Source organism: Plecotus auritus (genome assembly GCF_963455305.1).
Source record: "Plecotus auritus genome assembly, chromosome: 6".
Lineage (NCBI taxonomy): Eukaryota > Metazoa > Chordata > Mammalia > Chiroptera > Vespertilionidae > Plecotus > Plecotus auritus.
In genome coordinates this window covers 150,668,807-150,685,727 of record NC_137773.1, presented here as the reverse complement: position 1 = coordinate 150,685,727, position 16,921 = coordinate 150,668,807, and the positions used below count along the sequence as shown (strand labels likewise).

The 16,921-nt window shown below is 42.6% G+C and overlaps 1 protein-coding gene across 5 annotated transcripts; it reads left to right on the top strand.

Annotated features, from left to right (window-relative positions):
• Positions 1-251: 251 nt before the first annotated feature.
• On the top strand, positions 252-16,921 carry CDV3 (CDV3 homolog). Of its 5 annotated transcripts, none has more exons than XM_080671727.1 (5): positions 252-858; positions 1,597-1,673; positions 10,538-10,683; positions 13,240-13,399; positions 14,576-16,921. In XM_080671727.1, exons 1-5 carry the CDS (start codon positions 625-627, stop codon positions 14,724-14,726), a joined length of 768 nt encoding a protein of 255 aa, XP_080527853.1. In that variant the 5' UTR covers positions 252-624; the 3' UTR covers positions 14,727-16,921. The 5 variants fall into 5 exon arrangements, with proteins under 5 accessions (XP_080527853.1, XP_080527854.1, XP_080527855.1 ...); XM_080671728.1 differs by having other exon boundaries at positions 13,824-16,916; XM_080671729.1 differs by having other exon boundaries at positions 14,754-16,915.

Here is a 16,921-nt window from a genome sequence, read left to right as displayed (position 1 = left end):
CTTATTTAGCATAGTCCGTCTCCCCGCCCCGTCAGTGGCTGGGATTGTCGCCTAAGCGCTTCGTATTGGCACCTGATTGGCTCCTTTTCCAGCCCCGCCTCCGTCTCCCCCGCCGCCCTCCCCGCCGCGCCCCCACAGCGGTGGGCGGATCGTAGTACGCAGGGCGGACGCTGCCTCTCTCCTGGAGGCCCGCCCTCCCTCCTCCCCCTCCCTCCCCTCCCCACCCCCTCTCCCCTCCTCTCCGGGCCTGCGCGCGCGCGTCCTCCCGCACGCGCCGCTGCTAGTCTAGCACTCACGCCGGAGCTTCGGGCCGCGCGTTCCTTTTCCCCTCCGACTGCGGAGCGGGCGGGATCCTGCGCCGGGGTCGCGGCGGCAGCGGCAGCCTCGGCGGGCTCGGGTGCCAGTAGCGGCGCGCGATCCATCAGGCGGACCGTACCACCGCCCGCCAGCTCGCGGGGGGAAGGAGCCGCCTGCCCGGCCGCACACGCCTCGGCAACCCCGCGGGGCTGAGGCGTCGCCGCACCCGGGAGCCTGAGCGTCGAGCCGGCGTCGACCCAGAGGTCGGAGCCCCGCGGGCCGCGCCCGCCGCCGGCCCCACCCATCCGGGTCGAGGAGGCCAAGGCCATGGCCGAGACGGAGGAGCGGAGCCTGGACAACTTCTTCGCCAAGAGGGACAAGAAGAAGAAGAAGGAGCGAAGCAACCGGGCAGCGAGCGCCGCGGGCGCCACGGGTGCCGCTGGCGGGAGCAGCGGAGCCGCGGGCGCGGCGGGCAGTGGGGCGGGCGTGGGGGCCCGGCCGGGCGACGGCGGGACCGCGGGGGCCGCGGGCCCTGGGGCCGCCACCAAGGCCGTGACGAAGGTGAGGGGCCGGGATTCGGGCCGGGGCCGCGCGCTTGCGCCCATGTGCCTGCCCCCGCCTGCCTGGCTGGCGGAGCGTCCGGGAGGGGCCCGGGGGCCGATGGGCGCGGAGGCCGGCCACGTGACGTGGGCTTCTCTCGTCGGGCAGGCTAGCCTCCCGGCGGGACCCCCTCAGCCTCGCTGCTGATCTGCCCTTCTGCGCCCGGAGTCGCCTGGCTTGAGCCAGGACCGAGGCAGCGGCACCCTCCAGGGGGAAATGGGTCTGGGTCCGAAGCGCCCAGCACAGAGCAGCATTTGTCGAGTGACGTCTATTCTAGTAATTTTGTGTTCTGACTTCAGCCCAGTCGTCGGAGCTGAATTTTCTAACAGTCGCATTTGTAGCAACTCTTAATTGGCATGACTTGGTCTCTAAGCCGGTGAAAGAAAAAGAAAAGAATCACATGGCGATATTGAGGTAGACATTTAGTTGTGGGCTCGCTATTGACTTTTTCATTCGGCTTTTCCTGGTTGGTTTTAAATTAACAGCTCTGGTAAAGGAACCGGGTGGAAGTAAACGTGTTGAAAGGGCACGTTTGTCCTCCAGCCCTAGTCGACCTCGGGATCAAGCAAAGGCTTTGGCCGGAAAATGAGTCCATATTTCAGGGTCCAGCCACGTGATCCACTCTTCATAGTCTGATATTTGCCTTAGTGGTACTTTTACGAATAGCTTTAATTGATCAAATGGTATGTGCTTTTACAGGATGAAGATGAGTGGAAAGAATTTGAACAGAAAGAGGTGGATTACAGCGGCCTCAGAGTTCAGGCAATGCAAATAAGGTATGGTCTGGTTACAGATATGTTCAGATAACCCTTAGGATAGGTGATTTATGTCTGGTTTTTCTTTAGCCCGCAAACAGCATCATAGTAGTAGCCTTGCGCTTTGGGTATGTTTTTATTAGGGCTCTAATAGATTGTGTCTATTCCTTCTCTCTGTGATGGCAATCATTCTATATGTTGATCAAATTAGCTGCCAGCTCCAAAATCCTGAGAGCTTACCTACTTCCAGTCCTGGTTAGGTGTTTTTTTTTGTGTGTGTGTGGGTTTTTTTTGAGTCAGCTAAAATTGATTTTGTGGTTTCAAAGTATTTACTTCCCCCCCCCCCCAAGTATTTTTTTTAAGTGTTTTATTGATTTTTTACAGAGAGGAAGGGAGAGGCATAGAGAGCTAGAAACATCGATGAGAGAGAAACATCGATCAGCTGCCTCCTGCACACCTCCTACTGGGGATGTGCCTGCAACCAAGGTACATGCCCTTGACCAGAATCGAACCTGGGACCTATCAGTCCACAGGCCGACGCTCTATCCACTGAGCCAAACCGGTCAGAGCCCCAAGTATTTCTTTTAATATTTGTGGGTTGAGCTTACTTTTTCTTTGTGTTTCAAAAATAACATGGATGGTTTTCAGGTCCTTTCCAATAAGCAGGGTAATATGTGTTTTTGTAACAGAAGCATTCTTACAGAGAAGTACAGGTTTTATATATTCACACAGTGAAACCAACCTGTGTAATCAGCACCAGAGTCAAGAAACTGAACATTAGAAAGCTCACCTCCTAACCCTTTGTAGCCAATGCCTTCACCCCACAAGGATAACACTATAGATTAGCTTTCCCTAGAATTTCATAGGAACAGAATCAAACATGTTATTTTTACAGTTTAAGAAAACAGTAATTTTTTTTTTTTTAATCCTCACCAGAGGAAATTTTTTCCATTGATTTTTAGAGAGAGTGGAAGGGAGCCAGAGAGACAGAAACATCCAAAACATCAATGTTAGACAACAATTGGTTGCCTCCCTCACGTACCCCTACCTGGCCGGGGATAGACCCTGCAAACCAGGTATGTGCCCTTGACTGGGAATAGAACCCCTTGGGCCAATGCTTTAACCATTTAGGACCACTGGCCAGGGCAAGAAAACAGTAATTTTTAAAAATTGGATTGGTTGAATTTTAGAAGATTTGAAACTAAGAAATATTTTATGGCTTGGCCAGGGTGGCTCAGTGGTTGAGTATTGACCTATGAACCAGGAGGTTACAGGTCAGGGCACATGCCCAGGTTGCAGACGCATTCTCCAGTGGGGGGCATGCAGGAGGCAGCCGATCAGTGGTTCTCTCTCATCAATGATGTTTCTATCTCTTCCTCTTCCTTCCTCTCTGAAAACAATAAAAAAAAAGATAAATTTTTTTAAGTCCAACCTGTGGCAGTCAATTTTAGATTCGTGTAAATAAATGTAGGAAGAACAAGAGAATATAGGCTTCCATTGGTTTAAGATTTAAAACCCTTTAATCCCAGTTTGAAGTTTGCAATTACTTATGCCAGTGACCACGTGGCACAATGGAGAAAGTTTTCCTTAAAGAAATAATGTCTTTTCACCTCTCTAGATGGTAATATTTATGGCCTTAAAACTCATTCAAAAACCAGGGCTAATTTTGACATCTATTGAATATCTACCACAGTTAGGTATTAATGTCCTAGCTTCTTTCACATCATTTCATGAGCTTAACCAAAGTGAAACCTGATTGATGATGGGAATTTTGAGGAAATGTAGCTTCTCGGCTCTTGAGATTAGTCTGTCTTGGTGTTAAGTAGCAGTGATTACACTGGAGTTTTAGTCCTTAGCCATTTGGGTTTATGGAACTGCCTGTGTGTGTGGTTCCTGTTTTGATGTGGAATAAGGCTCTTGATCTGCCTTTTCTGACTGCATATTCTTGGAGGAGACTTGAATGACTGGAGGCATAGTGTTTGCTCATGTTGAACTTCAGCGAGTAGCAATTTTGGAGGGAAAAATGTTTCAAGTTAATGTTAGACATTGACTTTTGTTATATTATGGAGGATTTTAAACTGCACCTGTTTTTGTCATTAAGTATATATCCCATATCCATATCCAAGGCTATTTTAGTCTTCATTTCGGCTACTCCCAAGATGGTGAAACATTCCTTAAATTACAGTCAAACCTCGGTTGTCGAACAGAACTTCTGTTCTCGAGGGGACAACCCTTTCATGCTGATTATTCAATACATACAGTAAGTCTCCATAAGTTCTAAGAAGGTTAGTGATAGCAGCAAAGTGAAAAGGAAAGTGAGAACAGTACTTGAGCTTAGATATGTACTGTACATAAGAAAGGTTAAAAAGGAATCATTTGAGGGTCTGGAATGGAGTAACTCAATTTACATTATTTTTAATGGGAGAAAAAATTATTTCGGTTTTCTAACAAATCGCTTCTTGAACAGCCAGAACAAATTAGGTTCTAGAACTGAGGTTCCATTGTACTTACATCCTTCACCTTTGCCAGGGGCATAAGTAATTCTCAGCTAGGATGAGCGTTTTAAGTTCTGCTTGACCTGAGGTAGACCAGCTTTTATATTGTGTGTTTTTCATTATTCTTACTATCTAGTCACTGCCCCTAAGTGGCCATTCAGAGGTCTTCCTCTAACCTACTAACATTGAAAAACATATCTTCAAGAAGCTGCTTTTGTGGATCCTCAGTCACTATGGAGTCTGGGGTCTGTATTTGCATTTTTATAAATCATTCAATAAAGAGAAATCTAACAGCTCCTGGGGAAGGCTTGAGAGTGAGAAGCCATCTGAAGTTTAATAACAGGGACTAAGATTTTCCTTTATACTCAATATCCTTATAAACTGCAAATTTAATGTTCTTGACCATGGAACTCGATAGGGTCCCCAAGGAAAGACACGTTTCATCAATGGAATGGAGTTGATAACGTGGCAAAAAGATGGACTTTAGGAGAAAGACAAACCTGGGTTTGCATTTTACCCCTGCTTGTGTGTGACCTTGGGAAATCACTATTTTTTTTTTTTTTTTTTAATATATTTTATTGATTTTTTACAGAAAGGAAGGGAGAGGGATAGAGAGTCAGAAACATCGATGAGAGAGAAACACCGATCAGCTGCCTCCTGCACACTCCCCACTGGGTATGTGCCCGCAACCAAGGTACATGCCCTTGACCGGAATCGAACCCGGGACCCTTGAGTCCGCAGGCCGACGCTCTATCCACTGAGCCAAACCAGTCAGGGCTCACTATTTTTTTTAATGAGTTTTTTTTTTTTTTTCTTTTGTTAATGCTCACCCGAGATTATTTTTCCATTGATTTTCAGGAAGAGTGGAAGAGAGGGGGAAAGACTAAGAGAAACATCGATGTAAGAAATACATCGATTGGTTGCCTCCAGTTGCTCCTGCACCAGCCCCGACCAGGGCCCAGGCTGGGGAGGAGCCTGCAACTGAGGTCCATGCCCTTGACCAGAATCAAACTCGGGACTCTTTGGTCTGCAGGCTGACGCTTTATCCACTGAGCCAAACTGGCTAGGGCTATTTTTGAATGTTAGTTCTTACCTGCAAGACTGAGACGACTACTCACGAGTGCTGTGAGGACGTTGAACAGGATGTTTGTAAAATACCCACTTGATTAATATTAATCAAGATAAGTGGGTAAATAGAATGACTTACTCTTGGGAATTTCTCTGCTGTTTAACCATAAGGCACCCGATTTATAAGACTCAAATTAGAGGAGAAGGAGTAGTGAAGTCATATAAGGTTATCATGACTAATCACGTCAGACTCCAGTGAGTCAGTTCACTGTGGACGTAATAGGAGAAAGTGACATGTCCGGGTTGGTGTTAGTATAACCATGCAGACAAAAATCCTTCTGAGTGTTCAGTGTTCTCTTTTCAATGTACGAGAGAGGCAGCCTTGCTCTCTCAATATGGGACAAGGAAAATGAAACATTGGAATTTGACTGAAAATGTCTTGAAATTTGCCCTGGTCTGTGTGGCTGAATTGGTTGGAGCATCATCCAATACACCAAAGGGTGGCGGGTTTGATCACCAATTGAACACATGTGGAAGGCAAACAGATTGTTGTTTCTCCCTCCCTCTCTCTCAGGTGAATTAAATACATATTTTGAAATTTATATTCTTTTTTTCTTCCAACTCTTTGGGGAATTACAAACTTCAGAAAAGTTGCAAGAATAGTAAAAAAGTACCCTTATACTCTTTGCTTACATTTATCAATCTTTTTTTAAATATATTTTTATTGATTTCAGAGAGGAAGGGTAGGGGAGAGATAGAAACATCAATATAAGAGAGAATCATTGATTGCGTGCCTCCTGCACACCCCCTACTGGGGATCAAGCCCACAACCCGGGCATGTGTCCTTGACCAGATCGAACCCGTGACTTTTCAGTCCACAAGCCAATACTCTATCCACTGAGCCAAACCAGATAGGGCTACCAATCATTTTTGCCATATTTGCTTTATCTTTAGTTAATTGCAGATATTGATCTAGTCTTGAAGTACTTGACACTGTCTTTATAGTAGGTTAGCAAGTTGGACCCTTATTGAAGACTAGAGGTATGGTGCACAAAATTCCTGAACGGGTAGGGTCCCTAGGCGTGGCCGGGCCTTCCTTCGTTCCGCACCGCCACCTGGTGGTCAGCACATGTCATAGCGAGCAATCGAACTCCTTGTTGAACTCTTGAGGGGACACTTCGCATATTAGCCTTTTATATATATACTAGAGGCCCAATGCACGAAATTCATACAAGGATTTGCCTTCCTCCAGCTGCTGGCACCGGCTTCCCTTGCAGCCCCGGCTTTGTCCAGAAGGATGTCTGGTCTAATTAGCATATTAATGTTTTTATTATAGATATAGATAAGTGTTCATTTGAAAGGAAAATTTTAGTAGCAACAGACATAGTGTATTAATGTCCTAGCTCACATTTACCAACTAGCCTGAAATTTAAGTACCAAGAGTATTACAAGGACATGCGTCAAATTTTGTGTCTAAATAGATTTTATTCAAAGTCATGTTATTTATAGATAAGTTCTTGAGTGGGAAGCCATCGAGATGATGATTGAAGGGACCTACCACTTGAGCTTAGACTATTGGTTGATAGTAGGATCTGTAGGCCTTTCCCATCTTTAAAATGGACCTTTAGGAGAATGAAATATTTCATTTAGTACTTGAGGTTACTAAATGTTTTTTTGGTGTTTTTTTGTTGGTTTTTTTAATATATATTTATTGATTTCAGAGAGGGAGAGATAGAAACATCAATGATGAGAGAGAATCATTGATCGGCTGCCTCCTGCACGCCCCCTATTGGGGATCGAGCCCACAACCCGGGCATGTGCCCTTGGCCGGAATCGAACCTGGGACCCGACCCTTCAGTCCGCAGGCCGACGCTCTATGCACTGAGCCAAACCGGCTAGGGCAAGGTTACTAAAGGTTGAGCTAACCTACTATAAAGACAGTGTCAAGTACTGACAGTGAGCGTTTAAACCCATTCAGGAGGACTGGTTAACTTGTCCTTTGAAGAGAAGAAATTGCTTCTGCATCCAAACTAGATCTATTTTAGCAAATTTTTGTGACTACTGTGTGTGCCACACATTGTGGTCGTAAAAATAGCTCATGCTCTACTAAACACCAGTAGATCATTTCAGTGATATGCAGGGTGCTCTGGGCTACAGGAGAGAGACATGTAGTCTACCATGAAGAGGTAGAGTAAGAGTCCTTGCATGAGGTGCAGTGACATTTAAGCCACCAGGCATAGCTGTGGGGGCATTTCTATCTCCCTGTTTTACTGTTGGAGCAGTTGCTGGATAATAGTGTCAAACCAGCATTCCAGCAAAAGCACGGTCATGTCTGGATTTTGTTTTAGCTGCTTCTCCCTAGTGTTAGGGAAGTGGGGTTTGGGGGGTTAAGGATACATAAATTCTCATGTAATGTCCTTTGAGATAAGGAGGTAAGAACATTCTGTTCTTTATAAATATACTGCTGTAGGAAGTGTAATCTTTTTTTTTTTTTTTTTTTTTAATATATTTCTTTATTGATTTCAGAGAGGAAGGGAGAGGGATAGAGAGAGAGAAACATCAATGATGAGAGAGAACAACCGACTGGCTGCCTCCTGCACGCTCCCCACTGGGGATCGAGCCCACAACCCGGGCATGTGCCCTTGGCCGGAATCGAACCTGGGACCCGACCCTTCAGTCCGCAGGCCGACGCTCCATCCACTGAGCCAAACCGGCTAGGGCAGGATGTGTAATCCTGAACAAACTTACTAAAGAAAGTGAATTCCTCAAATCTCAGAATAGAGAATTTCTGTGCCCTACCTGAGAACTGGAAAGAGGATAAAATGAAATAAGAGATTACCTGAAAGCATATGACCTCTGGCATCCCACTGACATAGCTCTGCTACTTTGTAGCCCTGGAAAATGTATTTAAATGTCTGAGTATCAGTTTCCTCATATGTACAATGGTTTTCTCCCTGCTTTGTGTTGTTTCCAGTTTAACCTTCTAAAGTTGGTAGAAGGCTGACTGGCATAGTAGATATTCAGTAAATACTCCTTTTCTAGCACCATCATTCTCCCCTACCCCACAATAGTGCCTTACAGACATGCATATTTAAGACAGAATACTGTGTGAATTGTGATACTGAAATAATAACATCATAGTGTTTAAAATCATCAAATTTAGCTGATGGGAAGCTATATATTATATGTGGGTCAGACACAGAATTTTAGCCTAATTGTGTTTGCAACATGGATCTTGTTCTGGCTTTGGTATTTGGAGATTGGACATTTTCTGAAATATGTAAATATGAAAAAAATAATAAGGTATTTAAATGATTTCTACCCTGCCCTTATTACTGTGGCATTTTGGCAAGGCTCTTAGCATTTCCCTCTGTTGGATGAAGGGTCTTGACTAGACAATTTCCAATGTTTAGTTTAGCTAATACTTCAGAATCTTAAGAAGCCAAAATACTAGGTTGTCTTTTTGTGCCCATTATAGGTATGCAGTCTATCTAATTAAACAGATCACTCTTATTTTTTAATAAGATTATCATCTAGCAGTAATTTTAGATTCTATGATTATTTCTTTACTTTTCTCTGAGGTAAAGAGGTGATAAATACTAGACATAAAATAATTTTCTTTTACTTGTGACTCTCAGTATTCTATCAGACCAAACGAGAGTTTTTCTTTAACATTTTTTTGTGAATTAGAAAAACAATATGCTTTTTATTATTTTTATTGATTTCAGAGAGGAAGGAAGAGGGAGAGATAGAGAAACATCAATGATGAGAAAGAATCATTGATCGGCAGCCTCCTGCATGTCCCACACTGGGGATTGAGCCTGCAATCCAGGCATGTGCCCTGACCGGGAATCGAACTTTGACCTCCTGGTTCATAGGTCGACACTTATCCATTGAGCCACGCTGGCTGGGCTACTTCTTTTTAAAGATCATTCTAGATGTCTTTCTATTTTAAGTGTATGTATAAGTTTTGTTTTAGTAAGTTATTGGTTTGTATGACCTGAATATTACTTCCCTGTTAGTATATATGTAACATTTTAAATGGATTCATAGGATTCTTTAATGAAAAGGAAAAGTGAAGCGTCACTTGGCCATATCTTAAGTAAAATCCTGCTCTAGATGCAGATTGAAGATACAATTGGTTTGTTCCCTTTTCCCCTTCCTGATTGCCACCCTAAGCCCAAGTTCTAAAATCACATCCAGTTGGTGGATAGTTCATAAGTGTCTTTAAAGGAGAGCGATAGCTATCCAAGAAAATTGTTTTATAGCCAGGACTTGTCTTGTTTTAAAATAAATGGAAGGAAAGCACCCTTAGATGTTCTTGTGCAGGAGTCAAGAGAGGCCGCGATGTTTGAAGGTCAGATAGTCAGTGTGAGGGTCATCTGTACATTGTTAGGGCTGTGATCTTGGATCAGATATCAAAGTGTCTAAAAGGCCAAGGGTCAGAGCTTTAGACAACAGCCTTTTTTTTTTTTTTAAACAGGGAAAAGGGTAGTTCGAATAGTGGAGTTTGATAAACTGAAGACCTAGGGAAAACCACTGTTGGTATGAGAGAGAATTCAGGGAAAAGGTTGGTGGTTGGTGCCAGGTGCATCATCAGCAAGGGCAAGAGTTGCAGAAAGGAAGTTTGATTTGGTAGTTATCTCCCTGCTATGAAGTTAGCAGTAGAGAGAAAAGAGACATGTGCTTGATCTTTTAGAACATTCAGGTTTATGTAAAATCCTAAGTAATCTAGCCAAAGGAGAAATAACCAAAGAAACCTTGAAAAAATCACAGGTTTCTGACTCAAATCAATTCAAGACTAAAGACATTTTAAAATGGCATTAAAAAAAACTGCAGGCACTCTAGGATGCTATGTTCCACTGAGGATCTCTTGTATTTTGAGAGTATTTTGTAACATGTACTAACAGATACAACTTTCAAAAACTATTCATTCCACCCCTAAAAATATGCTTACCATAAATGCCTGGTTGTATACTTTGGTTCTAGAAAAATCTAGTAATTGTACTTTGAATCCTTCAGGTTGCCCTTTCCTCTGCATAGGAGGTTTGCAAAAGGGAAGTGCAGACTATCAGGCCATGTGGTTTTCTAAATCTTTTTTCAGCATGAAATCTTTTTTCACGTGAAGTCAAGTAGAAGTCCTACTGTATAAATAAGTAAAATCCCCAATTTTTCTGTCTTTTAAACAAATAAGCAAATGTATTTTGTAGAGCCTAAGTGATTTCTCCAGGGTCATACAAAACCAGCATTGATAGAACTAAAAATTTGGACTGACAGTCCTCTTGGTGGTTCTGTAATTGAATTCACTTGCCTTTTCAATAGTGAAAAGGAAGAAGATGATAGTGAAAAAAGAGAAGATCCTGGTGATAATTGGGAAGAAGGTGGAGGTGGTGGTGGTGGTGTAGAAAAATCTTCAGGTCCCTGGAATAAAACAGCTCCGGTACAAGCACCTCCTGCTCCAGTAATTGGTAAGTTTAATATTTCATTTTCATGAAAATGTCTAGGTATAATTTTATATGCGGTCAGCTTTCAACTAAATGCATGTTTGTGGTGGGGTTAGTAGGGCTCTTTTCCATTCCTGGGAAGGAGGCTTAAAGACTTTCACATTCAAAGGAATTTGGAAGTTAAGATACAAGCTTTTTTGTAGGCTAATTAAATTTTTATCTAGAGTAACTTGCCAAATTTAGATATTTAAGCATTTCAATTTTAGACAGCTGACTAAGGAATATTTGCTACCTGTGTTTCACCTGTGTTTTGTCTTTTTTTTTCCATTCCCCATTTTACTATCTTGAAGCATGAATTCTCAGAGGGGCAGATTTTATCACTCCCAGGGGTGGGTAATGAAATCTTAGACTTTTTTTGTATAATTTTTAAAAATAATTTCATTCATTTTTGTTTTTATTACTTTATTTTTTTAAATATTACTGATTTCAGAGGGGAAAGGAGGGGAGAGAGAAACATCATTGATTGGCTCAGCTGCCTCCTGCACGCCCCACACTGTGGATCAAGCCCGAAATCTGGTCATGTTCCCCAATTAGAAATTGAACCGTGACCTCCTGGTTCATAGGTCGATGCTCAACCACTTAGCCACAGCCGGCACGGCTATTTTTATATTATTTTTATTGTTGATTTTTTTTTTTTTTTTTTGAGAGGAAGGCATCAATTTGTTGTTTTACTTATTTATGCATTTATTGCTTGATTCTTGTATGTGCCCTGAATGGGGATTGAACCTACAACCATGGCATATTGAAACAATGCTCTAACAATCTGAGCTACTTGGCTAGGGCGAAACCTTAGATCTTACAGTGGTTTTGTGACCCATCAGAAGGCCAAAGTATGTAAACAGATGTACAGTGTGTATTTGTGGTATTAACACATCTGGGGGAGGGAGGCAGTGGTGGTTAGGAAAAAGATGTTTAATAATGCTCCTTAGGAGGGCAATAATGAAAAGGAAGTTTGAGAAACGATGCTTGAATACAATGATTTTCAACCTTTTTCATCTCGTGGCACACATAAAATAATTACTAAAATTCTGACACTGAAACAGTATATTTTTGCCTATCTGACAAAAAAGGTGTAATTTTTATTCATTCACACCATGTGGTTATTGTTGTGGTTGGCTATCGTCAAAGAGGTCAATGTCCCTGACTAAATAGTCAGGTATTCATGTTTTAAAAATTCTTGTGGCACACTGATTGAAATCACTGCTTTAATGTATACCCATTATTCTATGTGGACCAATATAAACAAAAACACATCACCCCAAATCTTACTTCCAAAGATCACAGATAACTACTATGTCAGTATTTTTGCATCCGTTCTGGCATTTTGCTATGTATATGTTTCTCCATTTAACTTTATTTTTCGAACTGCATCTGTTGGTGATCCCTACTGCTTTCTGCATTGCTAAACCCATTGCCCAAGTCTCAGTCCTCATCTGATTTGTCCCATCAGCAACATTTGCCACCGTTGATCACCCTTTTGAAACACGCTCTTCTGTTGGTTTCCAGGACACTGAATTCTGCCCCCCTGTTGGTTAGTTCAGTCTCCCTTGGCAGTCTCTCCATATGCTAATGACCTGCAAATTCCCATCTTAGCTCAGAGCTCTGCTGAATTCCAGACATGTTTATCTTAATTGTCTACCCAGCACCTCACTCTCAACATGTCCAAAACTGAGCTCATGTATATGCTGCACCCCATAGCTCTTATCTCAGTGCTGTAATTTCAGTCACTTAGCACAGACTTTGCAGTCATTTTTTTTTTTTCCCAATACATTTTTATTGATTTCAGGGAGGAAGGGAGAGGGGGAGAGAGATGGAAACATCAGTGATGAGAGAGAATCATTGACTGGCTGCCTCTTGCATGCCCCCTACTGGGGATTGAGCCCGCAACCCAGGCATGTGCCCTTGACCGGAATCAAACTTGGGACCTTTCAGTCCACAGGCCGTAGCCACTAAACCAAACCAGCCAGGGCTGCAGTCACCTTTGACAAAGCCTTTCTCCTGCTCCAAACCTAAATCTAATGTGTCCATAAATTCTTTTGGGCTTACTTTCAAAATAATTTCACTCTTTATATGACTAGTTCCACGGCTACTCCCTGGCTTTGAACTGTCATTTTGTTATATGAATTACTGAGATAGTTTCTTATCTGGTCTGACAGCAGCAAGAGTGATCTTTTCAGATATGGCAGAGCATGTCCTAGGCCAGTGGTCAGCAAACTCATTAGTCAACAGTACAACGATTGAAATTTCTTTTGAGAGCCAAATTTTTTAAACTTCTTCTAATGCCACTTCAAAATAGACTCGCCCAGGCCGTGGTATTTTGTGGAAGAGCCACACTCAAGGGGCCAAAGAGCCGCATGTAGCTCGCGAGCCGCAGTTTGCCGACCACTGTCCTAGGCTGTTTGTAAACCTCCCATGGCGTCCCCTCTAATCAGAGGAGAAACTAAAGTTCTCCTTTACAGGACTAGTTTATTAAAATGCCAAGCTTCTGACTGTTTTCTCTAAACTGTTATGAAATGTTAGTTACAGAAACCCCAGAACCGGCAATGACTAGCGGTGTGTATAGGCCTCCTGGAGCCAGGTTAACCACAACAAGGAAAACACCACAAGGACCACCAGAAATATACAGTGATACACAGTTCCCATCCCTGCAGTCCACTGCCAAGCATGTAGAAAGCCGAAAGTAAGTAATTCCCACATTGTGTTTTTGGGACCCTTCCCTTGGTGTGGAGTGGGATGAGTGTAGTAGATATAAAAACCCACGAGGAAGGGGTGCTCTTAACGGGTAAATTCTAAGCTGCATCAGACAGGCAGCTGAGAATTGAGTGGGACTCATGTGCCCTGGAGGGGGAGATGGGAAGGAGCACCAAAGACAAACTTTGTCTGCAGAAGTTTCTCTTACCCCTGGTTTATGTTCTGTAGCCAAGACTAAGCTGCCATGTCATTTTCACAAATTAGGATTCTTTACAAGTACATTATTGCTGGTTTATGTCCCTTATAATGTGCAAACTGGACATGAAAGAGGACTGTTTTGTTACATTCCCAGTAAATGTGAGTAGATGGAAGACATTGGAATTTATAAATCTAATATTAAAATCTTATTTCAGCAGGTACTTAAAATGAATGCTACCTGGAGTTAAATGACCACATATGGCACATCCACATCTGTTTTAGGGCCATGAGTTTTAAAAATTAAATAAAATGGGAAGAAATGATATCAGCTGGATATAATTGTTTTGGGAGGGGGGGGTGACATTTAAAGTAAATCCCAGCCGTTTTGCCTCTGAGACCACAGCTGGCTTGAGTTTAAACCTCCACTTGGACTTGCTCCTCTGCGCTGTCCTACAAAATGAGGGGCAGTGATTCGGCACACTCGTCCTTATCTGATCCACTCCCATGAAGTAGAAGTGAGGAGGAGTCATTGAATAATGAGAACCTGACTGAGTGAGAAAATTGGTACTCTTACTTATGCATAAGGAAAGAGAGATGTATTGCTTATTATTTGCTATAACAGTAAAAGTGAGTCTCAGAAGGAATCACCATGTTATCACAGAGCTTTTTAACTTTCCAGTTGTCTTCAAGTTGGTCCCAAAATAGATTTGCAGTTAACAGTACTGAACACTACAGTAGATTTGCTACCACAGGAAATGGGGCCATGGAGCTTCAGTTGCAGTATTTTATGTTTTCTGTTCAATTGAAGCCTTAAAAATAGTTTGATAAGGATTTTATAGACTCATTTTCCTCTCCTGTCCCTCAAGATTCCTCTAAGGGGTGGCTTTTTTTTTTTTTTTAACTCAAGGAAGAATATTTTTTTAAAAACCTCAAGAAATATTTACTGATTACGTTTATTTTCCCTTAGGGATAAAGAAATGGAGAAGAGCTTTGAAGTAGTAAGACACAAAACTAGAGGTAGGGATGAGGTTTCAAAAAACCAGGCCCTTAAACTTCAGCTAGACAACCAGTACACTGTGCTTGAAAATCAAACAAACAGCCACACACAGTACAATTAAGGAATGGTCTTTGCTACCCCTTCCAAGGTAACTAGACCACCGCTAACCACCATGAACAGCCATTCGTCATCTGATCTCTGCTGGACCGACAGCAACCGATGCAGACCCCTCGATATAAGTGACCGGCCCTATCGCACTATGGAAGTTTCAAGTGTCACAACTGCTCTGTGTATATTGAATTTAGGAGGATTTTCATTGTTACAAATGTGTGAACTAGATTCAGCAGTGTTCTCTCATAATAATTACTCCGCAAATACAAAAATACCAACACAAACCCACAAAAAACGGCAGCCAGTGGTCATTTCAAAATCTTTTTATGTTCAGATTCTGAGCCTTTGTAAGGTTGACTACCTCAGATTTGCTGCACTCATGTGGATCACAACTTCTGGATTAGAACGTTACAGCTCTTAAGTGGCGATATGGAACTTACAACCAGCTCTACTGGATTCCTATCAGAAATCCTGCAGAGAGTCAGCGTCTGGGTTCTGATCTGCTGTAAAAGATGAAGATTTAAGTGACCTTAACTAACCTGTCCTGTGCCCCACCCTCCGGGAATGCGCTCTGTAGTGGGCTGTGGCTGTTAGACCTCTGGAATGTGCCGCTCTCAAAAGAACAGATGTGTTCAGATGCTCTGTGTAGGGCTGGGATTTCTCATTTTAAACTTTGAGTTGTATTCTGAGGTAACCACAAATTCAACGAAACTTGGGTCCACCAAGTGGGGAGGGGGCCTGGGAGGGAATAATCTTGTTTCTTTTAGTAATTTTTCATTGGGGTAGTGCTTTCTCTATGTTCCACATTAAGGCCTTTTTTGCTTTGATTTGGAAGAAGTTCTTTGACAGAGCATATTGCTTGGTTAAGTAAGTGACCTGAAATATGCATTAGAATTGTGAAATTGCCAATCCCTAGAGGGGAACCAAAAGCCTTTGACAGAAAGGGCAGTGGGTGCAGGGGGCTCTACTTCAGGTGCTGCTAAAGCCTCCTTGAATCAGGTCTAATTGTAAAGTTAACTGCAGTGGAAAGAGGATGGTTTCTGCTCAGGCCAAGGGGATCCACTGACCCATTCTTATAAATTCAAAGCAACATGAGCAGAACCTCAGCCTAAAACCCACTTAGGTTTCATGGATCTTGCATAGTCTTTGACAATTTCAGATATATTTGTGCCCAAAGTTTTAAGTTACTGGACATTCTGTAGATTGTCCCGGGTTAGCTCTGTTATCAACCCTCTGGTGTGTCTTATGCTGTTCATTTAAAATCAGGGGCAAACCACAGGCGATGTAGCACTTCTGTTTTAATAATTACAGCCTAAACTATTCAGTCATTTTTAGTCCTGAAAAGGGACTTCAGGAAGATAGCCAGGTTTACTGAAAAGTTTCTTTCCATCTAATGAGATAGTTTGATAATTTCCTAGTTTTGTATCTTTGGTTCAATAGAAATATGTCAAAGTGGTGTGCGACCACTTGATGCAGAGTCTGGTTTCTCTGTAATAAATCCCTTTGCCAAATGGGGGGAATTGCAGACTTGCTACTGGCAAGAGTGAAGCAAGCGGGTGAGTAAAACTATCCTGATACGGGAGCATATTTCTGTGGGAGTTTAGTCTTGATAAAAGTGTCAACACAGGAATTGGACTCCTGGGGGGTTCCACATCTCCTGACAGGACTGCCAACCATTCCTGGGCAATAATGTCGGTGTTCTCTGAGGTGGTGGGCTGGGATGCCTGCCTTCAGATGTGTTTGGGCGAGTTGCTGAGCAAACCAAGGAGAGGTTGGATGATTAAGCGAGAAATAAGGGATTCTTGGTTAAACTGAAGACTTCATTTGGGAACCAAAAATCTTAACAAATCTCTTGGACCTTGAGCCACATATTTTCCCTGAAAAGTATGCATTTTTTTCCAGCAGAATTTTGTTGAGGGTTATATTACTGAGGAATGAACTGAGATGGGTATGTGGAACTTATTTAATGGCTTACTGTACTAGAAAATTGAAGACCTACAGGAGATTAAAAACCAACTCTTGTTACAACTTTTTAAAAGATTGTGAAATTGTCAAAATGCACATGAATCAAGTTTTAATATGCTGTATGATGGGTGGAGAGGATGTCCATTGTACCATTTCTTTCTTTGAATTCTCAGGCATGGTTTGGCAGTGCAAGAACTCTTGTAACATTAACAAAGTCAATAAAAAGTGACTGGATTTTGG